The sequence below is a fragment of the Rana temporaria genome, chromosome 4 (assembly GCF_905171775.1).
Source record: "Rana temporaria chromosome 4, aRanTem1.1, whole genome shotgun sequence".
Classification (NCBI taxonomy): Eukaryota; Metazoa; Chordata; class Amphibia; order Anura; family Ranidae; genus Rana; species Rana temporaria.
This window is the reverse complement of record NC_053492.1, coordinates 328,377,225-328,404,895: the sequence shown is the minus strand read 5'-3', so window position 1 is coordinate 328,404,895 and position 27,671 is coordinate 328,377,225. Positions and strand designations below refer to the sequence as shown.

The window sequence follows — 27,671 nt, the reverse complement described above, 5'->3', positions numbered from 1 at the left end:
CTCCCCTCTTTCTGTCTCACTGCGGGACCCAGGGAAAAGAAGAAGATGGGGCAGAAGGACCGGGATGGCGCAACGGGCCTTGATTATAAGATACGGGATTTCTTGGTAAATGATAACCAGGACTATCTCATCCTGGGCGTTCATATTCAAAACGTGAATTATCAAAGCTTGGGGCAGATGGATGTCGAACAATGTATCAATTATCACCCCCCTGTTGTACATAGTCATCATAGCTTTCATAGGAAGCTCCCAAAGGTCCAAAATAATTGGAAACAGGTATATCCTCCCGATATTTATACTGGGAGCGAGCCTGATTAGCATAATGACCAGAAGTCTGATTAGCAGGCCGATGGTTGTTAGTAGTGGGGGGTTTTGGTGAAAAAGTTTTTTTAAAGTTATTCCCAACCCTCCGCCAGCCACCCTTGGAAGCATTAGCTTGATTATTCTCTCTGCGATTCACCTGAGATGCAGAAGGAACAAAAGTATTGGGAGGAATGGTGGGTCCAAGAGGAGGCTCTGCTCCTCCTTCAGCGGAAACCAACCTCTTGACCTGCCATTTAAACACTTGACCGGATTTATAATCCTCAAAGTCTCTAACAAACTTTTTTTTCTTTTTAAATTTTTGGTCAAGGTCCTCTTTCTCAAGAACTTTCTTGAGAGTATCAGATTTATTTTTATATTCCTCTGAGTCTTTAAAAGGCACTAATTTATCCTTAACATCAGAAATTTCCTCATCAAGTTTGGTTAATTTGTGTCTTTTCCTAGCGATCAAAAATCGCAGAAAATACAAACCCACATCATTAAAATATTTAAACCACCCTTAGGCCTCGTACACACCAGCGGACATGTCCGCTGCCGGATTTCTGTATGATGGTTGTAGACACCATCAGACAGAAATACGCGCCGTGACTTGGCCGCGCCGTCGCCTGGAAGGTCAATGCTTCCACGCATGCGTCGAATCACTTTGACGCATGCGAGGGCTTTCGGCCGATCGGACATGTCCGGTGAGTCTGTACAGACGACCAAACATGTCCGACGGACAGGCTTCCAGCGGACATGTTTCTTAGCATGCTAAGAAACATTTGTCCGCTGGAAACTGTCCGATCCGCCGGACAATTGTCCGGTCGGCCGTACACACGACCGAACATGTCTGCTGAAACTGGTCCGTCGGACCAGTTTCAGCGGACATGTTCGGTCATGTGTACGGGGCCTAAGAGGTCGGGTTCATCCTCCTGTGGAGTGATCTCGAATCTCAGGCTCCTAGGAACCATATTGTCATCCAGATATTTTTCTAGAAAGGCAATGTCCCAGTGGCCATGAACCTCCGAGGTCATCAGATTTTTCAACCGAATGAATAGACCCCCCATATCTAAATTCTGTTTTACTTCAGCATTATTGAAAACATCTTTGAAGTTCAAAGAACGTGAAATACGAAAATCAAAAATATCCATGTGAATGGAAAAGTGTGCAGCCGATATCAAAAATCAAATACAAGTGAAAAAAAAAATGTGAAAATATCTGCGCTAACTTAAATACAAAAGGAGAAAGCTGCAAAAATGTCTGTAACACAACAGTACAATACAGAATTGTGACGGTATTGGTATGATATCCCCGTCAAACAGTCCCTTCTTCCCACAACGAAAATCACCCAATATTCCACAAGTAGGAGTCCATGGAATCGCCCCAATAAGCCACACATGAGTCCAGGCTTACTGCTAGAACAAGACACTTTAATGACACAACACTCAGCTTATATGTGGTTACAACCTGTTAGGAACAATGAAATCTCCGCCCCCCCTCACACAGTGGGGGTTCCCATACAGATTATAGGAGACACGTCGGAACCGACCATGCAGACACATTTCTTTAGATAATGACATCAGTGGAGGTAATTACTACACTGAAGCAATCAGAATAATTAACATACCACTTATCTAATCATTTAGCCTGATGATACAATACACATCTTTTAAGGGTAAACACAGATCTTCTTCACACAACACAATAGATCAATTAACCTTTAGAATAATGAGGGGACATTAGCACTTCAATAACCTGTTAGCAGAGGAATGAATCACACATGAAATCACTTTCTACCTCTAACACACACACATGGCTAGCAGGGAGAATTAAACTGAGACATATAGGCAAATGCATCACAATGGCCCCCCTTTTTCTCTCTGCTCCGGCAAACCCGGTTGGACCTTCCCTGGTCCAGTAGGGTTGACGGGTTCAGAGCTTTTAGTCCGAGGTTAACTCCGTTTGGCGTAACTGACCTCCCTTGGCAACTGCTTCCGACTCAGGTATGCCACCGGGTTGTCAGATCACACGCCGGTCAGTCCCCAAGTCTTTGTGCGATCTGCAGAGTCACCAGAAGTCAGTGTGAAGACGGCGAATGGGTCTGTGCGCCGCCATCTAGGTGTCCCGCTATGGGATGGGCAGGTTATGGCTCTGAAGTGACAATCACAGGAGATTCATAAAAAGAAAAAGTTATATTTTTTGAAATGCTGTAGCACTGGTGCTCAGAGTCCGGGGGGGGATCAGTGCCCCATAGGGTCAGCCACCCCCTGCTCCCTCCGCAGCCGCCGGTTCTCCTCTTTGAGCTTCTCCAGCTCCATCTCCAGTTCATGGAGCCTGGGGGGGTCAGCCCGCTGTGACCTCAGGTGGTTGTTCTCCTCCTCCATGCGGCTTATGCACTCCTCCAGCTCCATGTACTCACGGATCAGATCCTGCTTGCTCATCCTGCAGGCTCTCCACGTGGTCCTTCATCATCAGGAACTGGGTGGTGGTGTAAGGGGCCACCGGTGGGCCCTTGGCGAACATCTCGGCCCGCATCTGGGACGCCCGCTGCGACTCCCTCTCCTCCAGTCGCTTCTTCTCCTCCCAGGTCAGCTTGTTATACGGCTTCCAGGACCTCTTCTTCTTGGGGGGTAGCCGACGCTGCCTCTTTCTGCCCAGCTCCCTCCAGGGCCCCTCCGGCTCATGGCTGTCGCCCATGACCAGCTGACAATGGTGTTCCCTGTTGTCCGTAATAACAGATTGTACCGTGAGGACTTCGTAAAGGGTGTCCAATGGTTCTTCCTGACCCAGCTCCTGGAGATCCCAAGCCGAGTCTACACAATGGGCTGCTGCTGGTGGGCGGTACCCAGGTTGAGACCAATTTGACCTGGTGTTGTCATTCATGGGGCAATTCTGCTTGAAGTGACCCAGCTGTTTGCACCGGAAGCAGCATTGTTCGTTGTCCTCCTGGCGTGGATAGCGAGGGCTAGATGTCATCGGTCTGTTAGGAGGTTGGTATCTAGCGGCTGGTGGGTGTGAGGGCGCCGTTGGTCGTGGAGGTTGTACCCGTGGTGTGACCTGGTTTGTCTTGCGAGTATCCGCATATTCATCTGCCAACTTCGCGGCCTCTGGTAGAGTCATGGGCCTGCGATCTATCACCCAATCTTTGACATCCATCTGGATGTGAATGTAAAATTGCTCCAGGAGCATTAGTTGCAAAATGTCCTCTGCGGTGGTGGCCTGGCTGCTGTTAACCCAGTTAGAGGCCGACAGGGATAACTGGCATGCCCATTCCGCGTAAGAGTCTTCCGTGGTTTTTCGTGAGTCCCTGAACTTCTGTCGGTGGGACTCATGGGGTTACTGCATAACGAGCCAGGAGCGCTTCTTTAACCCTGGCGTAGCTATGGATATCCTGATCTGGCACGGGCCGGAAAGCATCAGAAGCTTTGCCTGACAGTTTGCCTGACAATATTGCAACCCACTCTCCTCTAGCTATTCGGTGCAGGTTACATTGTTGCTCAAAATCTGCCAGGTAGTTATCAATCTCACAGTCCTTTTCATCAAAAGCTTTAAAAGCGCTAAACGTAATCTTCCTTGCGTCTGCTGTGCTGTACTCACTGTTTGGAGAATGTGCGGCTGCTTGTTGGACTGCTGCCAGTTTTAACTGTAGTTCTGCATCTCTTATTTGTTTAGCCTTCTGTAGCTCTGCGTTTACTAACAGGTCCATCACTTTCAGCACCACATCCGCCGTTGGGTTCGGACCGAACCATGCTAGCTTCTCTCTCATTAGCTTGTTGGCTGGCGATTCCTCTTCCTGAATCACTGGTGTCTCCATCTCTTGTACTGCTGGCGTTGCTGCAACCACGTTCTCCTGGTCTAGCTCCATTAATTCTGCTATAATGACCCACTTGGTTTTGTTGCTAGCAATCCTTCCACGAACTTCCAGTAGTTCTTCCAGTGTCTGCTTGGAATCCGGGTGTAAAGGAGAGTAGAAGGGAAAATCCTGCTGCTGCCAACCAATTGTGACGGTATTGGTATGATATCCCCGTCAAACAGTCCCTTCTTCCCATAACGAAAATCAACCAATATTCCACAAGTAGGAGTCCATGGAATCGCCCCAATAAGCCACACATGAGTCCAGGCTTACTGCTAGAACAAGACACTTTAATGACACAACACTCAGCTTATATGTGGTTACAACCTGTTAGGAACAATGAAATCTCTGCCCCCCTCACACAGTGGGGGTTCCCATACAGATTGTAGGAGACACGTCGGAGCCGACCATGCAGACACATTTCTTTAGATAATGACATCAGTGGAGGTAATTACTACACTGAAGCAATCAGAATAATTAACATACCACTTATCTAATCATTTAGCCTGATGATACAATACATATCTTTTAAGGGTAAACACAGATCTTCTTCACACAACACAATAGATCAATTAACCTTTAGAATAGTGAGGGGACATTAGCACTTCAATAACCTGTAAGCAGAGGAATGAATCACACATGAAATCCCTTTCTACCTCTAACACACACACATGGCTAGCAGGGAGAATTAAACTGAGACATATAGGCAAATGCATCACAAGAATAATATCATGTGTACAATCATAACAAATTATATAAAATTATATAAAGACCTATAACTAGGAGGACAAGAAGGAGGCTCTGAATAATGAATAATGAAACTGCGGTCTAAATAAAAATGTCATAAAAAAAGAAATATATATAATAATAAAAAACAAATTATTATTTCTCCTTATATATAGAAATTACTTTTCAAAAATATTCCTCATATATTGTTATAGAAGGGGAACATTTTTTTATTTTAAACATGGGGATTAATTAACATTTTTTCTCGATATTTTCATGTATTTTTCCGGTCGGGGTTCATTTTCCCCTTCTATAACAACATATGAGGAATATTTTTGAAAAGGAATTTTTATATATAAGGAGAAATAATATATATTTTTTTATTATTATATATATTTATTTTTTTATTACATTTTTATTCAGACTGCAGTTTCATTATTCATAGGAGCCTCCTTCGTGTCCTCCTAGTTGTAGGTCTTTATATAATTTTATATAATTTGTTATGATTGTACACATGATATTATTCTGTATTGTACTGTTGTGTTACAGAAATTTTTGTTTGCAGTTTTTGCTGGTTTTATCTAGAGAAACATCTCTGGATAATCAACCTAATTTTGCTAGTGCAGAGGTATATTAATTTTGTCCTTGTTTTCTAGTTGACGTTTTGGCACACAAGGGGTGGGTCAGCTCTGTGGATATTTCCGGCTGGGCAATGTTGCCTTTTGGCTGGCTTTGCTCCCCTGCTGTGTTTCCCCTCCGGCTGCCTGGCCCCTCCCTTGTGCCCTCGTCTCTTCTGGTGTGCGCCGCTGTTCCGTTCCCTGGATACATGGCTGGCGCACACCAGTTCCTTTATAGTTTGATTGCGGTGGTGCGCATGCGCGAGCGTGTCTGCCGCCGGTCACCCCGGAAGCGGGATTTGCTGAGGTGAGTGCAGAGGTGCTGCGCTTGCGCACAACCTTTTCTATTTTCAACCCTGTCCCTCTGATCTCGCGATCACGCTGGGCATGCACGATTGGCGATGGGGGGGGGGGGGCAGTGATTGAAATCAGCTGCTTATGCAGCTTTGTTGGCCTATCATGGGCTCATATGTATTTGGACCTTTTTCTATTTATATGTGCGTGCATGTGTCTCAGGCCACGCCTCTGAAGATATCCTGTCGGATGAAACATGTAAGGCTGACCTGACACATGTACGCTATACTCCATGGAACCTTCTATGTTTTTGATGCCTGTTAACCCGTTCTGTTTGTAAGTACATTACAATAAATTGTGTGTTGCTTTCACATACGGGCTTCATACGGGCTTCACTATTGTGCTTCCTCTCTGCATTTTTTGGTTTTCCTTTTGGTGATGAACGCAATATATTCTTCTGGATCCTTTTGAGTTTTGGATGCTTCCCTATCCTTGATGTGGTTTGTGGATTATTACTTTCCGAGTGGAGGTGCCATTGATCCCTGCATTATTTAATTCTACATGCCTAAAATGATGTGTGTTTTTCTATATCTGCGCACTGAATTCTCGGTGGAGGTTCTTGGTTTTCAACACTTTGAACACTTTGAAGATGCTTTTTACTGATTTGGACACTGTTTTATTTCATTAATAATTTTTGTAGCGCTGCCCTTTGGAATTCTGTTATCCACCATTGCAGGTGTCATCCAGTGATCCAAAGTATACAAATGTATGGCAACAAAAGGATTGTATATTTAAATAATCACCTGCTGTATCTGCAAAGTGTGCAATGGGATAGCTTACTTTCCTTTTTTGTTGTGTGTATACAATATATGATTTTCAATATAAAGATGGTCTCTTGAGCACATAATATGGATGTGTTTTTTTCCCCCCCTAGTATTTATGATGTTACTATACAGGGGTATGTCCATATGTGTACATGACATCTTGATATACTGTATCTCCTGTGTTAAAGTGTTACTAATCCCAGGACCCTGCATTCAATATATCTATATCTCCCACAGAACATGGAAAATCAATCATTTTAGTAAATATAAACTTCTAAATGTATTTTTTTGTCAGCAGTATATAGACTTCTATCAGTGCCTGGTTAAAGCTTGTAGGAGGCGTTTTCATACTGCACTGGCTGTCCTATTAGAATGCAGGACCCATCTAAATGCAGGCTTACAGGAACTCAGTCCAGCTCTTTAACTGATTGCTTTCACTCTCACATACACATTTCACATGGCAGTATATAAAATCAAAGGATACAGAAGTTTAATGTGTCTGAAGTGACAGTTTTAGGTTATGTTAGCCATTTGTATTCTATCCCTTCCTTTGACACATCAAGAAAGGCCCGGAGCAGAAGACAGAAGCTGCATAGGCGTAGGGCCGGCCATGACAGGGTTAACAAAAAACCTGCTATGGTCGGTGGGAGTGGTCAGTGGGGAAGGAGAGCGAGGGGAGGGAAGGTTATGAATTCCCCTCCCCACGTTCCCGGGGTAAGCACACAAGGAAGGAAGTTTGAGGTAGGACACTGCTGGGGATTACTCTGCTCTGCCAGAACCATGTCTGGGATAGAAGCCATGCTCGCCCAGCTCAGGGAGGAAGCCGATCGGCGGGGGGAGGGGTGGCTGCAGGCCAAGCTGGGGCTTCTCCCCACTCCAGGGGAATCAGTGCAGGTAGCTCCCGTCCAGGGGGGGGGGAGACCACTCGCGGGTGGCGATAGCGGGCCCCGAACCGGTATTCACCGTGTCCATCCACCCGATCATATATAAGGGAGGGGAGCCCCATCCGGGCCCCCCCGCAAAACGGACAGCAGCGGCGGGGCCCCTGTAACACCCACCGAACGGCAGCGCGGTGCGAGGGGGGGGGGGGCGGCCAGGGGGCTCCAATGCGGCGGCAAGGCCCGCCCGACGTGTGGATCAAGCGGATGCGGGCTCCAACCCCGGTTGTGCACCGGAGGTCCGGGAGCCTCGGCGAGAACTATCTGTCCCTGCGGTGGCTGGCTATTCATCATCCGCGGCCAGCCACCTCCAATCCAGCCCCAGGGTGAGAGGGCGAGGGGGAGTGGAAGACGGCAGAGAGAGTGCGGCACCCAGGAAAGCGACGGGGAAATCGGTGCACGGGTCCAGGGTGCGCAGTGAGAGCGAGTCCAGTTCTGGGCCCACGGCAGCCAGGCACATGTCGCCTGGTGGTCCTTCATCCGAGGAGGAGGTCCGGCCTGGTGATCGTTCGGAGGGGGAGCTGTCTGAAGAGGAGGTCGTGCCCAGGACGGAGGTCGCAGCGCAGGAGTCGAGCCGTGCGGCTGGTGGGATTGCTTCCAGTCAGCCCGGTAAGTCACTTTCGTCTTATTCTTCTTTGTCAAAAAATGTTGGGGGTGTCAGTGGGGGGACGGGGGGAGGGTCCCCGTAGTCGGTTAGTGGTGCCCGCGGTGGCAGGGGGGGTTGGTGGTAAGTCTGGTGACCAGGGGGTACAGTCGGGTGAGGATGCAGGTTTGCAACGTTTTTTGGTGGGTCTGGAGGCATTGGTGAGCCAGTTGAAGGGGGGGTCCAGCTCCGCCGTTAGCCCGGCGGCAGCCTGGGGTCCGGCAGGGGGATCCGGGGTGACGGCGTCCGCGGATGCGGTTTCTGTGACTGGGGCGGTGTTGCCCGTGGACAAGGGGCAGGGCGCGGTGGTGGTTGCGGCAGGCACTGCTGTGCCGCCCACCGGACAAAGGGGATGCGGTGGTGGATTCCGCGAAGAAGAGGGATTTGGTTCGGTTGGCGGACGCGGCTAAGGGGGAGGTTTATACGTGTTATGAGGCACCCCTGGGTTCGCATTTGAAGCAGGAGGTGCGGAAAAAAATTTGGAAAAGCGAATATGTGGAGATATTCGCGTTGTTGCCTTTGGAGAAGTTTAACCTGGATAGGGTTAAGCCGGAGGAATCCAAAAAGGAGGATGAGGAGAAGAGGAGGTATAGGCTTATACCTAGGACTTTTGCGAACTGGTCGCAGGCGTATTCGATCATGGCGAGCGTGATCAGTGAGAAAAACCCCAAACATTGTTCGGCGATTTTCAGCTATCAGGAGGCGATTAGTGAGGCCTACCGGTGTTACAGAGGCACGGGGTGGCTCCGGTATGATGAGCAGTTCCGGCAACGCCGGGCTATTAGGCCGGATATTAGGTGGGACACTAAGGACATTGGCCTTTGGATGCGGCTTATGTCGGCCCCACGGATGTCCACGCCGTTTTGTCAGGGGGGGGCGGTGGAACCTCTTCCCCGGGACAGTCGGCCGGAAAGAAAAAGGGGGTCTGCTGGCAGTTTAATGAGGGAAACTGCAAGTTCGGAGGGTCCTGTCGGTTTAAGCACGAGTGCTCCGGCTGTGGTGGCAATCACCCCTCTTCCCGTTGTTTTAAGCAGGGCAAGGGACGTTCCGGAGACTCTGCAAGTAAGAGGGAGGACTCTGGTGATGGTGGAAAGGATGCAACCGTTTCTCGGTAGATATCCTGACAGGGCGGCCGCCCTGTCATTGGAAAGGGGCTTCTCAGTGGGCTTTAGTATTCCATGCAATTTGTCTGTGGTCTCCCCGGTGTCTAAGAATTTGCGCTCCGCGTTGCAATACCCGGAAGTGGTTTCGGAGAAACTGCGGAAGGAAGTGGCGCTGGGCCGGATGGGGGGCCCATTTATCTCGCCTCCCCTGGACGAGTTGGTGGTTTCCCCGTTGGGGATGGTGCCTAAGAAGGAGCCGAACAAGTTTTGGCTCATTCATCATCTGTCATTTCCAAAGGGGGGGTCGGTCAATGACGCTATCAGCGTGGAGGATTGTACGGTGTGTTACACCTCTTTCGATGCTGGGCTGGGTTAGGCGGTATGGTCGGGGGGCCTTGATGGCCAAATCGGACATCGAGGCTGCTTTTCGGCTTCTGCCGGTCCACCCGGATAGTTTTAGGCTGTTGGGCTGCCACTGGGGTGGTGAGTTTTACGTGGACAAGTGTCTGCCGATGGGCTGCTCCATTTCCTGTGCGTTGTTTGAACAGTTTAGTTCATTCCTGGAATGGGTGGTTCGGGATGTGTCCGGAGAAAACTCCGTGATCCATTATCTGGATGACTTCCTCTGCATTGGCCCGGCGGGGTCACGTGTTTGCGCAGTGTTGTTGGCCACGTTGGAACACATTGCAGAGCGATTTGGCGTGCCGCTGGCGCCCGAAAAAACGGAAGGGCCAAGGTCGGTCATCCAATTCTTGGGGATTGTGATTGATTCGGAGAAGATGGAATGCAGGTTGCCGCTGGACAAGCTGAAGGGCCTCAAGGCCGAGATTGGCGTGATGGTGGGTTTACGGAAGGTGCAACTCCGAGCGCTGCAGTCGATCCTGGGGAAGCTAAACTTTGCGTGCCGCATTCTCCCGATGGGGAGGGTCTTTTGCAGGCGCCTCTCGGCGAGCACGGCAGGGGTCAGGTCACCTAGGCACTATGTGCGTTTGGGGAAGGAACATAGGGAGGATCTGTTGGTGTGGCACTCCTTTTTGGAGTCCTTCAACGGCAGGGCCCTATGGATGTCCGGTCCGATCAGTAACTTCGACATGGAGTTATTCACGGATGCGGCGGGAGGTGCAGGTTTTGGGGCATTTTTTCAGGGACAGTGGAGTGCTGGCTCTTGGCCCCGGTCCTGGCTGGAGGCGGGGTTCACCAAGAACTTGGTGCTGTTGGAACTGTTTCCAGTGGTGCTGGCGGTGGAACTGTGGGGCTCGTCCTTCCGGGATCGGAAGGTGCGGTTCCATGGGGATAATCTGGGGGTTGTCCAGGTGATAAACAGAGTGACGGCGTCCTCTCCTCCGGTTATTCGGCTATTGCGGCACCTGGTGCTGCGCTGTTTGCAGATGAACATATTTGTGTATGCGGTGCATTTACCGGGTGTGGAGAATGTGGTGGCTGACGCCTTGCCTCGCTTTCAGTGGGACAGGTTTCGGGAGTTGGTGCCGGAGGCAGAGGAGCAAGGGGTGCCCTGTCCGGAGTGGCTTTGGAGGATTCCGTTGGAATCGTCTCCCATTGGATCAGAAAGTCGGTAAGTGTGAGTACTTGGGCGGCGTATGAAAAGGTTTGGTCGGAGTGGCAGGCTCTGGTAAGTGAGACCGGGGTGGACCCGGCTGGGTCGGAGGTCAGGGGATTGGTGATTTATTTCTTGGCCAGGAACATGGAGGCCGGGGTGTCTCAGTCCATGTTGGATAAGAAGTTGGCTGGTTTGGCCTTTTTGTTTAAGTGGCAAGGGCGTCCAGACTTTACGAAGGAATTTTGTGTGCGGCAGGCTCTTAAAGGTTACAGGAAGCAAGGGCATCGGCCGGATTCCCGGCCCCCGGTGTCGTTTGAGATATTAAAGGGTATTATGGGGGAATTGGGGACGTTGTGTTCGTCTCGGTTTGAGGTGTTGTTGTTTCGGGCGGCTTTTGCTCTGGCATTCTTTGGAGCTTTTTGGGTAGGGGAGTTGGTTAGCCCCTCAAAAACAGTTCAGGGGGGCATGTTAGCCACGGATGTGGTGTGGGCCCAGGAAGGGGTCTCATTGTTGTTGCGTCAGTCCAAGACGGATCAAAAAAGGAAGGGCAAGGTGGTTAGGGTGTTCCCTATTGAGGGGTCGGAGTTATGCCCAGTTAGGGTGGTGCGGGACTTCTTGGAGGTGCGACCAAAGGTGGCTGGAGCATTTTTGATGCATGAGGATGGGACATCTTTGTCCCGGTATCAATTTGTGGCGGTGTTCAGAAGGTGTTTGGGGGCTTTGGGCCTCGAGGCTAAGGATTTCTCGGCACATTCTTTTCGGATTGGGGCCGTGACGGAGGCGGCACGGAGTGGCTTGGATGATGAGATGGTGAAGAGGATCGGCAGATGGGAGTCGAGGAGGTTTCGGCTGTATGTTAGGCTTCAGCTACTGGTGCAATTAGGGGTGAGCGATAGTACTTGCCAATAGGGGTAGCCAGTAAGGGTAAGGGGTCACCTCCAATGTGGAAGGGGGGGGGGGCGGGTTTTTTGGGTTAAGGTAACAGGTTGGTGGTCGGGGATGGGAGTGTCTTCCGATGGGCCTGTTTGTGATGGATTTCTTGCTTACTGTCTTTCAGGTGCGGGACAAGGACTGGTCTGGATAATGGGCCACTCCTTCGTTCATTGGGGGGCTAAGAGAGCAGAAATGCGACCGGACAGTCGCCAGCTGGGGGTCTCAAGACAGGAAGCGATGGTGCGGTGGTTGGGTTTCCCGGGGATGTTGGGGAGCAGGGTGGTGCCGGAAGTGCACAAGTTTGCGCGGTTGGATCGTCCACCGGATGTGTTGTTGATACACGCGGGGGGTAATTACCTGTGGGTTCGTACTATGTTGGATGTTGCACGGGACATCAAATTCGATTTTTTGAGAATCCGCATGTCCTACCTGGAAACGGTAGTGATATGGTCAGATATTGTGGGCAGGTCATCATGGCGGATGGCCAGGTCGTGGGAAGGTGTGAACAGGGCCAGGAGGAAGATTAATTGGGATGTGGCCAAGTTCGTGATCAGGAACGGTGGGTTGGTGGTTAGACATCCTGAGTTGGAGGTGGATACGTGGAGGTATCTGCGGAGAGATGGAGTACACTTGACTGATGTGGGGATTGATATGTGGGTGTTGGGCCTGCAAGACGGCGTCCAGCGAGCATTGCGGGTGTTACCTTTGGGTGCTGGTGGCGGGTGTTTGGACTTTGCAGGAGAAGAAATTACCCTAAAGTGGATGCCATTACCCAGAGGTGGGTAATGGTATCCACCTTGAGGCCTAAGACCTGAGTTAGGTACCGCAGTGCTCAAAAAGGTTTTAGAATGGTTACAAGTGTGTTAATGTGCCTGAAAAGTCCAGCACCAGTAGGGTTAACCACTTTAGCCCCGGGCCTGTTTTTCAGAGTTGGTGTTTACGAGACTAAAACATTTTTTTTTGCTAGAAAATTACTTAAAACCCCAAAACATTATATATTTTTTTTTCTAACACCCTAGAGAATAAAATGGCAGTCATTGCAATACTTTTTGTCACACCGTATTTGCGCAGCGGTCTTACAAGCGCACTTTTTTTGGAAAAAATTCACTTTTTTAAATTAAAAAATAAGACAACAATAAATTTGGCCCAATTTTTTTATATATTGTGAAAGATAATGTTACGCCGCGTAAAATGATACCCAACATGTCACTCTTAAAAATTGTGCCCGCTCGTGGCATGGCGTCAAACTTTTACCCATAAAAATCTCGACGTTTAAAAAATTCTACAGGTTGCATTTTTTTAGTTACAGAGTAGGCCTAAGGCTAAAATTATTGCTCTCGCTCTAACAATCGCGGCGATACCTCACTTGTGTGGTTTGAACACCGTTTTCATATGCGGGCGCTACTCGCGTATACGTTCGCTTCTACGCGCGAGCTCGTCGGGACGGGGCGCTTTAAAAAAAAATTTTTTGGGTTTTCGCATTTATTTTTATTTATTTTACAATTTTTAACACTGAAATAAAAAAAAAAAAATTATCACTTTTATTCCTATTACAAGGAATGTAAACATCCCTTGTAATAGAAAAAAGCATGACAGGTCCTCTTAAATATGAGATCTGGGGTCAAAAAGACCTCAGATCTCATATTTAGGCTTAAATGCAAAAAAAAAAAAATATTTGGAAATGTAATTTTTTCAAATGACAAAAAAAAAAAATGTTGCTTTAAGACGCTGAGCGGGACTGACGTTTTGACGTCACTTCCGCCCAGCAGAGCTATGGGGACGGGCGAAGGAGATTTTTCCTTCAGTCTCGTCCCCGCTCAGCTGCCGAACGGTCCCGATCGCCTCCGCCGCTACTGACGGCTACGGTAAGCGGCGGAGGGCGCGGGAGAGCGGCGGGAGGGGGGGGCCCTCTCCCGCCACCGATAACGGCGATCTCGCGGCGAATCCGCCGCGGAGACCGCCGTTATCGTGTACCGGACCGCCCACTGAAGAGATGAATATCTCGATTGTGGCAGCAGCTGCTGCCGTTACCGAGATATTCATCTTTAAAGTGATGACGTATAACGACGGTGGGCGGTCGGTAACTAGTTAAAGAAAAGGTTTAAAGTTGTATCTCAGGTGTACAGATATTTATGTGTTAAAAATTTAATTTTATGGTATTTAATATTTTAAAAGGTTATTTAAAAATAAATGGAGGCTGCTACGGCCAGTTTTTTACTCCAAAATTACAGTAGTGGTCTCAGTTATTTATTAAAGGTAAAGGTTGAGTAAAATGTGGGGCTTAGCAGCCCATGGGTTAATTATGTTATACCATAGTCAAGAAAAGCCCGGAGCAGAAGACAGAAGCTGCATAGGCGTAGGGCCGGCCATGACAGGGTTAACAAAAAACCCTGCTATGGTCGGTGGGAGTGGTCAGTGGGGAAGGAGAGCGAGGGGAGGGAAGGTTATAAATTCCCCTCCCCACGTTCCCGGGCTAAGCACAAGCGGAAGGAAGTTTCCCACCCACCCTCCCTTGGTTGGTTATTTGGGTAGGGGGTGTTTTGGTGCTGGTATGGTAACTGAATGTATACAGTGTTCGTGGTTTTGGGTGCTTTCCTTGTTTTTTGTCTCTCCTACACAGGTGCGAAGTTACGATGTCGTGGCGGCGGCGGGTGTTTGGACTTTGCAGGAGAAGAAATTACCCTAAAGTGGATGCCATTACCCAGAGGTGGTATGGGTTCTGAAGGGGCTGTTAGTCCAGTTTACCAAGGTGTAGCTGGGAGGTTTGGTTAATGGGGGCACTGCGGTCAGTTGGTCGTCTCTGAGTCAGTTTGTCGGCTTGAGGCCTAATGCCGCGTACACACGGTCGTTTTATGTGATGAAAAAAAATTACGTTTTTAAAAACGTCACTTTAATTGACCGTGTGTGGGGGAAAACGTTGTTTTATGTCTTCTAAAAAACGACCAAAAAAAATTTAAGCATGCTTCAATTTTATGTGTCGTTTTTCAAAACGTCAACTTTTACTTCACAGAAATTGACCGTGTGTGTTAATGTGCCTGCAAAGTCCAGCACCAGTAGGGTTAAAGAAAAGGTTTAAAGTTGTATCTCAGGTGTACAGATATTTATGTGTTAAAAATTTTATTTTATGGTATTTAATATTTAAAATGGTTATTTAAAAATAAATGGAGGCTGCTACGGCCAGTTTTTTACTCCAAAATTACAGTAGTGGTTTCAGTTATTTATTAAAGGTAAAGGTTGAGTAAAATGTGGGGCTTAGCAGCCCAAGGGTTAATTATGTTATACCATAGTCATGTTATTTCATATAGTTACACTGTTACTTGTATAATAGCCAACAGGACATACTTACCAAGAAGAAATAATGGAACCCTTCCAGTATATTGAGCAACTTTTCCAAAGATGACTGCACAAATTGAGTTGGTGACACCAAAACAGATAATGACAAAGCCCACATATTTTAGTCCCAAAATACAGGTCACATATGACTGTGAAAAAAAAATGATCATTAGTATTTTATATTTGGAGCATTACCTAAAATAGTTAGTTTCTGCACAAAATTCACACAACTTCCACCCAGGATTTTTGCATTTTTCTTATTTGATCAATTTGGAAAATGTTTAAGTAATGGGTGAAAGTTGTGTTTAAACTTATGTAGACTCCTGATGCCGCGTACACACAGTTGTTTTTTGTGATGAAATAAAATGACATTTTGAAAAACGTCATTTAAAATGATCGTGAGTGGGCTTCACATCGTTTTCCGTCTTCTGAAAAACGACAAAAAAATTCGAACATGCTTCAATTTTTTATGTCGTTTTTCAAAATGTCATTTTTTGTTTTGTAAAAAATTATCGTGTGGGGGCAAAAACAACGTTTTAAACCCGCACATGCCCAAAAGCAAGTTATGAGACGGGAGGTAAAACTACCATTCATAATGGAGTAAGCACATTCATCACGCTGTAACAGACAAAAAAGCACAAATCGTCTTTTACTAACAAGTAACCAGCTAAAAGCAGCCTCAAGGCGAATAGAACTTCCCCTTTAGAGTGCTGTCGCTTTGTTCATAATTTTTCAAAAACGATGGTGTGTGGGCAACATCATTTTTAATGATGAAGTTGGAAAAATTTCGTTTTTTTTTCATGATGAAAAATGACATTTTTTTTCAAGACAAAAAGTGATCGTGTGTGTGGGGCATTAGTCTTCACATAACACAGCAAAGTTCAGATTTGTTGCACATATATAACATTTTTTAACACTGGCAATTCTTTGCATTAGTGTGTCTAACAGGTGCTGAATGTGTCCTTCAGTTTACTATGAAATGAAAAAACATTACATATTTAAAACTATATATCAGAATTATTCCAGCATGCAGAAAAAGCATCTAAAGTTTGCTCATTATTGCTTGATGGGCACTGCCCGATTCAGGCAAGTTTTGCTCCATCCACCATTTTTTATTGTTTACATCTGTGAGCCTACCCCTTCCTCTCACAATGGAGGAAGGGGAGGAAGGAGAATTCAATTATTGAAGGTTTGCTAGGAAAGTAGGCAGAAGCACATTCAACCTGGTGGTGGTGGGATTTATTACTTGACCCACACAAGCATGCAGATCAAGGGCTTGAAATCACATCCTAAGCTGTGAAACTGTGTCCTGGATAAATGACTGAGACACTAATGAAGCCTCTGAATAAGCATGACAGACAGGGAAATTGTTTTTTCAGGAGTATGGCAGCTTCCATACTTCCTAACTATTTTATATATTTTATTAAATTCTGTGACCAGAGCAATACAGTGTTACCACAGTAACACTGTACTACTCTAGAAAGGTGATCAGGTTTTTTTTTTACACGCTATGATTGCTTATAGCAGTGAATTCCACTGCTATAAGCAAGCATTTTTACTGAATGAAATAGATTCATTCAGTGTGTATTGTTGTTAGCTGTGATTGGCAACAGCTAATCACATGGTACATGTGAGCAGTGATTGGCCATGTCTGTAAGGCTAGCAACACAATTGTGCACAATGAATGGCATTAATCGAAGCCATTCATTGTTTACAATTGTCATGTGATCTGCTGTTATTGGTAACAGCAAGCACATGATACTGGCAATGGGTCGGTACACTGATCAGTCATTCACTGTGCTCTGTGGACACAGCAAGTGACAGATCGTGCAGGAGATCTGGGCCCGCATGAGGAGGACGTTATATGACATCCCCCCAGAACAATAGGGCTCCCACTCATGCATAATTTTACAATGGCCTGGGTGGGAAGCAGTTAAAATCTATGATATTGATACTCTTAGTGACACCTCCGTCATACTTGCCAACTGTCCCATTTTTAAAGGGACAGTCCCGCTATTTAGGACCTAGTCCCGGCTAATTTAGCCTGCCGGGACTGCGGCAGCATTCGGTTATTCGGGCACTCACTGCCCAAGGGCCCCGTGGTGGGGGGGCTCGGGCTGGCTCAGTCCGTCCCTGGAGGTGCCCGCAGGCAGCGTCAGCTTCTACACAATTAAAAAAACAGAGTCTGTACTCTGTACCCCCGAGATGCCTTGTGTAAGAGGCTCGCTCGGGAGTTATGAGCTTCCCAGGATGGATGGCTCATCAGAGCCGTGAGCCGTGCGTGCGGGGATGTACAGTGACACTGTGACAGGCGCTCCGGCCACCTCTGTCCCCTGTGGTTCAGCTGAGGGGGCGGGGGCCATAAGTCACTGCCGCAGAGGACTGCATGTGAAGGAGCTGCTGCTGCTGGATTTAGAGGCAGAGCAGACTGAATTGTACAGACACAGGAACGAATGGCATTCACAATGACCTGCCTTGTCTTGTGTGCAGATTAGCAGGTCAGTGTGATAAATAATGAAAGCCCTGTGATTGCAGTTACCGTGACAGTGTCTAATCTGTGTTATAAGAGCCATGCCCATGCTGATTGTTTCTTTACCTTCTTGTCCTGTGCTGTGTCTGTGCTTATATACCAGGTAGCAGGTCATGTCAGGGGCTATTCACTAGTGCACATGATGAGCCATCCACCCCGGTGTCTTGTCGAGATGGTTCCCCCATCGGATAGGTTCCGACCTCGACTGCGCAGGCGCTGCACTTGCGCAGTAGGAGGCTACGAAAATCTCCAAGCCCGAAGAGCTGTTTGTTAGCTGTAAACAGAGCATATGCAATGAACACTGCGCTCGCTCCCGACCCAATACTTGGTGCTGGTTACACACGCCCCCAGTTTGTTGATATTCTCAATATGACATCCACCCCTTTGACAAAAGCACTGGCCATCGAGTGGAGGAGCCGTGTAAAACCAGCCCCAAGCATCAGTCAGCCTCACCTGGGCTGACTGATGCAGGTGGGGGAGGGGAGCAGCACAGTGCAGCATGTGGAGTGGAAGCAGCCATGGAAGTTTCCTGCACTGGTTCACCTGTTGCTGGATTACAACAACCTTCACCCTGCTCAGTTTACAATCCTGTCCTGATGGAGAAGAGTCTGCCTGGAGGTGAAGTATGTGTGGATACCGCTGTGAATGTGGACACGGCAGGAATTATGAATGTGCCAGGAAATACTGACCGTAATATTATTGATGAAGCAATGGATGTGGTGGGTGGTGGTGAAGGGGTTAACAATGACATTTTTCCTCCTGCTCAGCAGAGGAAAGACTCATCTGCCAAACGCACAACTGGACCCTATGCGGGGAGGTCTGTGAACAACGGCAGCTATGCAGCAGTTTTGGGGAATCGCACCAAGGAGGGTGGGGGGAATGGTGCAAATGTTGGTAGTCACAATTTGGGGGGGTTTAGTGGTGGGATGGTTGGTGGGTACAAGAGAAGAAATGTGGTCCAGTTGAAGTGGGAGGGGGAGGGGACCCCACCAGTAAGGGGGAGGGTGGCAGAGTTGATCCTGGAAATGGGATTTAAAGTCGCAGACATTTTTGCATTGATTTGTCCCGTTGGGAGTTCGGAATTTGATTTGTCCTTTGTAAAGCCTGAGGGTCTGGATTTATTTTGGGAACGTTTTAGGGGGCGCAGGGACCTTCCGCAGTGGAATGGTTGGATGCCAAAGGTGGTTTCCAGGCAGCCTCTAATAAAATCCTTGTGCGTAATGAATCCATCCCAGAGGCTGATATGGTAGTATGGTTACGCCGATATGGTGAGGTCCTCGCTCCACTGCGGAAGGTCCTTGATCAGCATGGGATATGGACAGGGACTTTTTAAAACCGATATGGTAACGTGCCGGCGGGTAATTGAGGTAGAAATAGGTAGATGCATGGTGTTGGACGTTTCTGTTAGGGGGCATGACCTGCGCCTGATCAATATCTATGGGCCGCAGTCAAGGTGGGGCAGGAAATGCCTCCTCACAGAGATCAAGCCCTTCCTTTTTACGTCCCAGCAGGTTGTCTTTGGAGGTGACTTTAACACCATCATTAGGCCTGAAGACAGGAGAGGCTCCATAGACAGGCTGGGATACGATAGCGTTTTTCTTAGAGATATGGTGAGACAAGCAGGCCTGGTAGATGTGCATATTAAGCACTGCCCTGGCAGCACGGAATTCACATTTCAGAGAGGGAATAGTCAGAGTAGGATAGATAGGTTTTTTTTTAAAGGAGAACTCTGCTTTCTCGGCTCCTGAGTTGAGGACGGTGGAGTTCTCTGACCACTGTATGCTGTCTGTGACTCTGAATGCCTCGGACACTCCACCCAGGGGAAGGGGTACCTGGAAACTGAATTCGGCTCTCCTGGAAGATGTAGAGGTAAGACAATCATTTTAAGGTTTTTTCAGGCACAGGTTTCTATTCTGGACTTTTGCAGCAGTAAGTCAGAGTGGTGGGAGCTTGTGAAACAAAGGGCAATTGGACTTTTCAAGGCCATAGGTAAGAAGAAGCAGCTTGGTATGTACATTGCCTACCAGCATTTGCGGAGGAAGCTTGATCGTCTTGTCTCGTATGGAGGAGATCCAGGGGAGATCTCTGAGGTGAAGTTTCTTCTTAGGAAGTGTCAATACGACCTGCGTGCCTCCTTGGTTCTGGAGAGGGATTATGGAAAATATCACTCGCCTGATCCTTACCAGAACTGTAAGCAAGGCATAGCAGTTAAGACGGTCATAGGCCTGAGGGATGGTACGGGTTCCCTGGTGAAGTCCAGATCAGGGATCCTGGAGATCTTCAGATCATATTATGCTGACCTTCTGGGGAGAAAGGACCTTTGTCGGGACAGGATGGAAAGCTTTCTGGATTCTAATCCAGGATTGGGAAATGGTACATTGCCTTTGATGGATTTGACAGAACCAATTTCAGCGGATGAGGTAGTTCATGCTATAGAGAAGCTGGCTACCAAAAAATCGCCTGGGCCAGATGGGTTGACAGCTGAATTCTACAAGTGTTTTAAGTCCATTCTGGCTCCCTTTTTAGCAGAGGTTTATAACAGCTGTCTAGAAGAGGGTTCACTCCCTTCCTCCATGAGGCAATCCGCTGTGATTCTTCTGTCAAAAGGTAAAGACCCCTCAATGATTGAGAACTGGCGCCCCATCAGTCTTCTCAATGTTGATAGAAAGATCTTGGCGAAGATTCTTTTTTGGCGCTTGTCGTCAGTGGCAGGCGATTTGTTGTCCAGTCATCAGCACTGCTCAGTCCAAGGTAGAAGCACCTTTTCAGCGATTTTAGCTGTCCGGGAGGCTTTGGAACGATGCAGGGCTGCCGGATGGAGAAAGTACTTGCTGGCACTTGATCAGGCGAAGGCTTTTGATAGAGTCAATCACGAGTACCTGTATTTGCTACTTGGTAGATAGGGCCTGCAGGGGAGGTTTATAGATTGGCTGAAGACATTATATAGAGGGGCTGAGAGCTTCCCACTGGTTAATGGTTGGGTTGCTGGTGTGCCGCCCTTGAAGGTCATGGCCTATGCCGATGATGTGTCTGTTATTGTCTCTGGGACGGAGGAGGCGCAGAAGGTGGTCTCTATGATAGAGCAGTACACAGAGGCTCTAAAGTCAACCATGAAAAGAGTGAAGAGTGAAGTTTTCTGGATGGGTGAGGAGGGTGAAAGCTTTGAACTTCCGGATGCCTTCCCAGAGCCCCAGCAGGAAATTAAAGTGTTGGGCATCAAATTTGGTCCTGGTGACTATGGTCATCGAAATTGGGAAAGCAGGTTGGTGTGTGCCAATGCCAAAGTAGCAAGCTGGAAGAAATGGAGGCTTTCCTTGAGGGAGAGGGTTGACTTGATCAAAACGTACCTGGTCCCAATCTTTTTATATGTCAGCTTTGTCTGTATCTTGCCATCATCTCTCTATGCAAGGGTGTACAGCTGTTTTTTCCAACTGTTATGGGGAAATAGGCTGAACTTGATCAAACGCAATGTAACTTACCTGTCTAGGCGGGAGGGTGGCCTAGGAATGGTCAACCCAATAGTTTTCTTTTCTCTGCTCTTTTTAAAGTACAATCTTGGTAACATGCTAGCAGAGAACCCGCCGGGATGGGTGGGTATTTTTCAGTCTTGTTTTAGGCCTTTTCTGCGATGCTGGGAAGATGGCGGGCCAGTGAAAAGTCTGAGAGTCCAACATGGCAAGCTCCCGGCTTATGTTGCCCCGTGTCTGAAAATACTTCGGCAGTGGCAGGTGACAGCGGAGGATATCAAGTCCCTCCCCAGGAAGCTTCTGGAGAAGAGAATTTTGAGCTCGGCTTTCAGTGTGTCACTGGCCTTAAGGGATTGCCCAGGCTCTGTAATGAGGGAGGGATTGCGTTAAATCAATTTAGAAAGAATCCCTCTGAAGTTTAGGGATCAAGCCTGGCTCGCTTTCCATGGAAGGCTCTATGTGAGAGGGAACCTGAAGAATCGCTCTGTGGATGATCGGGATTGTCCTAGAGCGGAGTGTGTTGGTAAAGTGGAGTCTATAGACCACTTTTTGCTGCAGTGTCCCTTTAACATAGAGGTGTATAAAAGGGTGGGGAGGGCTCTAGGCATTCCCCTTTTCTATTGCATGAGTTATGCGGAGTGGGTGTACGGGGCATTCCCGACTCACTGGGATTTTGATTTCAATACACTTTTTCTAGTTAGTATAGTTGTCCGTTACTTTACATGGAATGCACGGTGCCAGATTACCCTGCGGAAGAAAGTCCTCTCTGTCGAGGTGGTGGTGCATGATATTCTGGGTGAGGTTGGGAAAATTTGGGGTCTTGAGAAGGGCAGGGAACCTCGGGCGGTCTGGAAAAGGGCGTGGAGGAATATCAGACCTGCCTTTGGTGAGCTGACCGTCTCTGAGTGAGGAGTTCTTTTCCTTTTCTGTCTCTTTCACTCCCTTAGCTTTTGTTGGTTAGTATCTTTTTGAAGAAGGGCTGCATGCATAATGGGTGCGGGTTTGTTTCTTGACCTTGCAGGTTTGTCTGGTGTAGTGGTGTGAGTTGTAGTAGGATTTATTTCCCCAGTGGTTACATGATTTTTTCTTTGCTGTAAAGTCTTTTGTTTGAGAGCAGATTTGCTATATTTATTTTCATTCATGTAAATATGTATATATTTATGTATTTTTTATATATAGTGATTTTAGGCTTTTTGTTTGCAAGACTTTTAATAAACAAAATTGGGAAGAATGTTCCTTACATTGGAGATCAGTGAGAAGAATGTTCCTTACATTGGTGATCGGTGAGAAGAATGTTCCTTACATTGGTGATCGGTGGGAAGAATGTTCCTTACATTGGTGATTGGTGAGAAGAACGTTCCTTACATTGGTGATCAGTGAGAAGAATGTTCCTTACATTGGTGATCAGTGGAAAGAATGTTCCTTACATTGGTGATCAGTGGGAAGAATGTTCCTTACATTGGTGATCAGTGGGAAGAATGTTCCTTACATTGGTGATCAGTGAGAAGAATGTTCCTTACATTGGTGATCAGTGGGAAGAATGTTTCTTACATTGGTGATCAGTGAGAAGAATGTCCCTTACATTGGTGATCAGTGAGAAGAATGTTCCTTACATTGGTGATTAGTGAGAAGAATGTTCCTTACATTGGTGATCAGTGGGAAGAATGCTCCTTACATTGGTGATCATCAGTGGGAAGAATGCTCCTTACATTGGTGATCATCAGTGGGAAGAATGTTCCTCACATTGGTGATCAGTGGGAACAATGCTCCTTACATTGGTGATCATCAGTGGGAAGAATGGGCCAGATCCACAAAAACCTGGCGCAACTTAAAAAATCCCATTTAAGTTACACTGCCTTAAAATTTCTACCTAAGTGCCCGATCCACAAAGCACTTACCTAGAAATTTCAGGCTGTGTAACTTAAATCCAGCCGGCACAAGGCGTTCCTATTCAAATGGGGCGAGTCCCATTCAAATGAGGCGCGCACCCCGCGCCTGCCGTACTGCGCATGCGCGAAGTTACGTTACGCCGAGTTTTGTGGATCGCGCCGGGTAAAAAAAGTTGCGTCGGGAAAAAAAAATGAAAAAAATTTGACAGCGTCGCTCGGCATGCATTCCTGAGAGGGAGAACTCCATGCCAATTTTCAAATAAAAAAACGGCATGGGTTCCCCCCCAGGAGCATACCAGGCCCTTAGGTCTGGTATGGGTTGTAAGGAGACCCCCCCTATGCCGAAAAATCGACGTAGGGGGTCCCCCTACAATCCATACCAGACCCGTATCCAAAGCACGCTACCCGGCCGGCCAGGAATGGGAGTGGGGACGAGCGAGCGCCCCCCCCCCCTCCTGAGCCGTACCAGGCCGCATGCCCTCAACATGGGGGGGTTGGGTGCTCTGGGGCAGGGGGGTGCACTGCGGGCCCCCCCACCCCAGAGCACCCTGTCCCCATGTTGATGAGGACAGGACCTCTTCCCGACAACCCTGGCCGTTGGTTGTCGGGGTCTGCGGGCGGGGGCTTTTCGGAATCTGGGAGTCCCCTCAAATAAGGGGGCCCCCAGATACCGGCCCCCCACCCTAAGTGAATGGATATGGGGTACATCGTACCCCTACCCATTCACCTGGAGGCAAAGTGATAGTTATTAAACACACAACACAAGGGTTTTTAAAATCATTTATTAGTCTGCTCCGGAGGCCCCCCCTGTCTTCTTTAGCTCTAATACCAGGGGGGGCTTCTTCTTCCGCTCTCCGGGGGGGTCTTCTCCGCTCTCCGGGGGGGGCTTCTTCTTCCGCTCTCCGGGGGGGTCTTCTCCGCTCTCCGGGGGTCTTCTTCTATCTTCGCCGCTCTCCGCTGTTGACTCGGCGCACCCCGGTTCTTCTCCAGCTGTCCGGTGCCTTCTTCTTCAGCGCTGGCTGCCTGATATCTTCGTGTATTAGCTCAATTACTAGCAGGCAGCCAGCGCGGTCTTCTGTGACGTCATCTTCTTCTCTTCTCTTCTTCTCCCTTCTTCCGATGTTGACACGACGCCTCTTCTCACTGCAATGATGGAAGCGCGCCTTGCATCCCATTTATATAGGCCTCACCGTCCCATCATGCTCCGGTAGGTACCCCTCCCCTTCCCTTCTTCAATTTCCCTTCCCTCTTCCCCCTTTTTCTCTTTCCCCCCCTTCCCCTTTTTTTTTTTTTTTCCCCTCTCCTCTCTTTTTTATTCCCCCTCCCCCCCCTCCCCCTTTCTCTTCCCCTCCTTGCTTTCCCTTCCCCCCTTCCCTCCCCCCATTCTTCCCTTTTCTCTCCCTTTTCTTTTTCTTTCCTCCCCTCCCTCTCCCCTTTAATTTTTCAATTTTTCATTCTTTTGATTTTGCACCCCCCCCCCCTTTTATTCCACTCACTCATATCTTAGGTGTTTTTCACTATGCTCTTCAAGTATTTTTATATGCACTCCCTTTTCTGGACCCTATCTGGACCTAGTCCCTCTTTTAGGCCACAGTCTTAATAAAATTGTTCATTATTTTCTTTTCTCCAATCATACTTTTCTCTTTCCCCTTTCCTCTTTTTTATTTCCCTTGCCCTTTCCCCCTCCTCTTTCCCCTTTGATTTACATCACTGCATGTACTCTGCACTTTTCAGAAGCTCCTTCACAACTGAGACTCACATATACAATCAACTTATTATGTATTGTTTTATTATCCAGGTCTGTTTCATTAGACTTGGTCGTAGTTCACATGCACTTATCGTCCAACTGGGACCCTCTCTCTGGGAACAAGGGACCTTGTGCCTCTAGGTATGAGACATGATCTGACCAAAAATCCCCCTGGGTATTATAGTATGTATCGGGCAGTCTTCTTACACAAAAGACCCCCGTTATTAATAACAAATTGTGTTGTTTTTTAAATGCCTAATGTTTGTTTTATGTTGTGTTTTTAGACCGTCTCCTGACGAAGCGAAAGCGAAACTAGTCGAGACTCGAGACTAATAGTCTCATGATTTCAATTTTCTCACCGACACTTTACCCCGTCTGTTAAATGGGGATTGCACAACCGGTGACCTGATTGTGGTCAAGTTTGTATTTTTTTTTTTAAAGTGTATTTTGTGCGTGTACTCGAGAGAGGACCCGGACTGCAGGAGTTGGGAGTAGGCAGACCTCCCCCAGAGGCAATCTGCCACCTTTCTCCATGCCCCGGGTGGCAATGGCAGGTGTGTGAGGGGGTCCTCCCACACAGCCCGCCCTACCTGCTCCGCTTTGAAGCCCAACGGGGAAGAGGGACTCCCTATAAGGGAGTGAGAGGATTTGCCCGCTCAACCAGCCCTGTTAGTCCTTTGCCTCTCTTTTTAGAGACCGCGTGGTCAAAGTGTGTGATGTTAACCCAATTTCGAGTGCGTGTAAGTGTGGTGGTTTTTGTGGGGGGGGGGGGGGCGTACTAAGCGCAGGCTTACCTCACATAGCACACCCACCAGGAGCCGGGCTGAGACCACCAAACTCAATTCACATGTAGCCGAGACCGGGATCCGAACCCCTAGCTGCAGAGGTGAATGGCTTGTCAGCGCAGTGCCAATCGCGTTGAGCCACCGCAGCTCCAAGTTTGTATTTTTTGTAATGTTTTTATGTATTGTATTTTTATTCTTGTCTTTAATGTTTATTTGTTAATAATTATTTTCGTAAACATGAACCATTCAGGCTTTTGAACCTAATTATCAAGTACCGGTATAGTCCTCCCTGCCCACATTATTTCATTTGAGTTTCGGTGTTAATTGGGGAATCCTTGAGACCCCTCTATTTTTTCCAATTCCTATAATAAACATTTATTTTGAACATTGTGTAGAGAAATTCTTTGAACGCCTGCAATGTGGGCAGTGTAATATGTAGGTGGGACTTTGTGTGAATGTAGCTTTAACGTGGAAGGGGACACATGGGCGGAGACACAGGGGGCCCCATGATCTCCTTTTGCCCGGGGGCCCCATGAACTGTCAGTCCGCCCCTGTGTGGCAGTATGTTTATATAACTTTAATGGTTTGAGACAAATGTTCAGCACATCCAGCGTTACACCCCACCATGGCAGGATGTCAGGCACACACGCACACCGTCCTATCGTACGTAATTTTCTATCCTATTCTGACTTCCGACATTTGACGTAAGCACGCATCAGTGCTCAGATGCAGGGTCGGAGGTCGAGCACTGCGCACGAGGATCTCAATGTCAGCTCTGTGCTTCCAGAGGTTAGCGCTTGTAATGTTGTGTCGGTCTGGGGAAGGGGGATTGTTACTATGGCAGCAAAATGTTTGATGTGATGTATAGATGGAGTCCAGGCTGTGTAATCACTAGTTACGTGAATTGTCTTCATTTCTCTGTGTGTAGGGACGTACTTGAGAGTCCTAGCAGGGGGTAGTGCAGACAGCCCTGTCTTGTTACTTGTGTATGGGGATTGAGAGTCATAGGTGTACAAGGCAGGAGGCGTGCTGATACTTGTAGTCCTTTATATTGGACCTTCCCTTACCCTAAGGACTTCCTCTCCCCTCTTACACAATCACAGAGGTTGTATCAATTTCCTGTAATTCTCTCTTTATTGAGTAGACCCTATAATCTGATAAGTAGGCGAAGATTATGCGGAGTGGGTGGAGCTTCGGGGAAGTGAGTGTGGTAATTAATTAATAGCTGTGCTGCAAAGTGTCCCTGGAATTTTTTTTCAAATGTTGGCAACTATGCCTCAGTGACCCTTTGTGTTTCCACTGTTTTCTAACCTCTAAGTGGGACTGACAAGGTGGCTGCTTAGGAAATTTAGTGCTGTGTATTACAGACTGAATCACCATGCCTCCCCTGTATTCTCAGGGGTTTTGATCTTGTGGATATTATGGTCAATCAGAAGGATTGAGGTTTATTTCTACATCATATAGAGAGACAGTATAAGAGGGGTAAGAATAGGATGACTGGCTGTATGATTTCCAGCTGAATTGATATGGCTGCTTTAGTCTGTTGGGCAGAAGTTTATTATGCATAGGAGTTTTTTTTATAATGACTTTTTTCTTTATTATCACAAATCTCAGCATACAACATCAACATAGCACATACAAAATGACCCTCTTTACATCATAAAACATCTTATCCCCGCTTCCCCCTGGACACACATTGATTGCTTCCTTTCTCTAAAAAGAAAGGAGAGGAGAGAAAGAAAAAAAGAAGGAAAAAAAAAATGAAGGGAGCTTACTAGCCTTACAATGAACCCCTTGTAGTAAGGGGTGAAAAAAAACCCTACTATGTTAAGAGAGGCACTTAAAGGCGCCTTATTATATGTACCCTTGTATAATATCCAGTGAACCAAAAAACAAAACAACAAAGCAAAAAAAGGGAAAGAACATTTGAGGATTAAGAAAGCCGCTTACTAGTGCCTTACTGTGTGATACTATTGTGTTTTATTACCCCTAAGTGTAATTCCAGTGAGCTTCCTAAAAAAATCTCCTAAGGGAAGAGAGAAAAAAAAAAGAGAGGAGGAGGTGAGGGGAAGATGGGAGGCAACGGCACTCACAATGATACATATATATATATACCCTCCAAATGCCATTA

The 27,671-nt window shown here is 47.5% G+C and overlaps 1 protein-coding gene across 2 annotated transcripts in view; it reads right to left on the bottom strand.

The window, feature by feature from the left end:
• The window catches only part of LOC120937461 (protein unc-93 homolog A-like), a 1,112,011-nt gene that overhangs the window by 301,040 nt on the left and 783,300 nt on the right, over positions 1–27,671 (bottom strand). For both annotated transcript variants that reach the window (XM_040350715.1, XM_040350716.1), the window contains exon 7: positions 15,136–15,271. In XM_040350715.1, the coding sequence (XP_040206649.1) occupies positions 15,136–15,271 (136 nt within the window). The remainder of the gene's footprint in view (positions 1–15,135; positions 15,272–27,671) is intronic.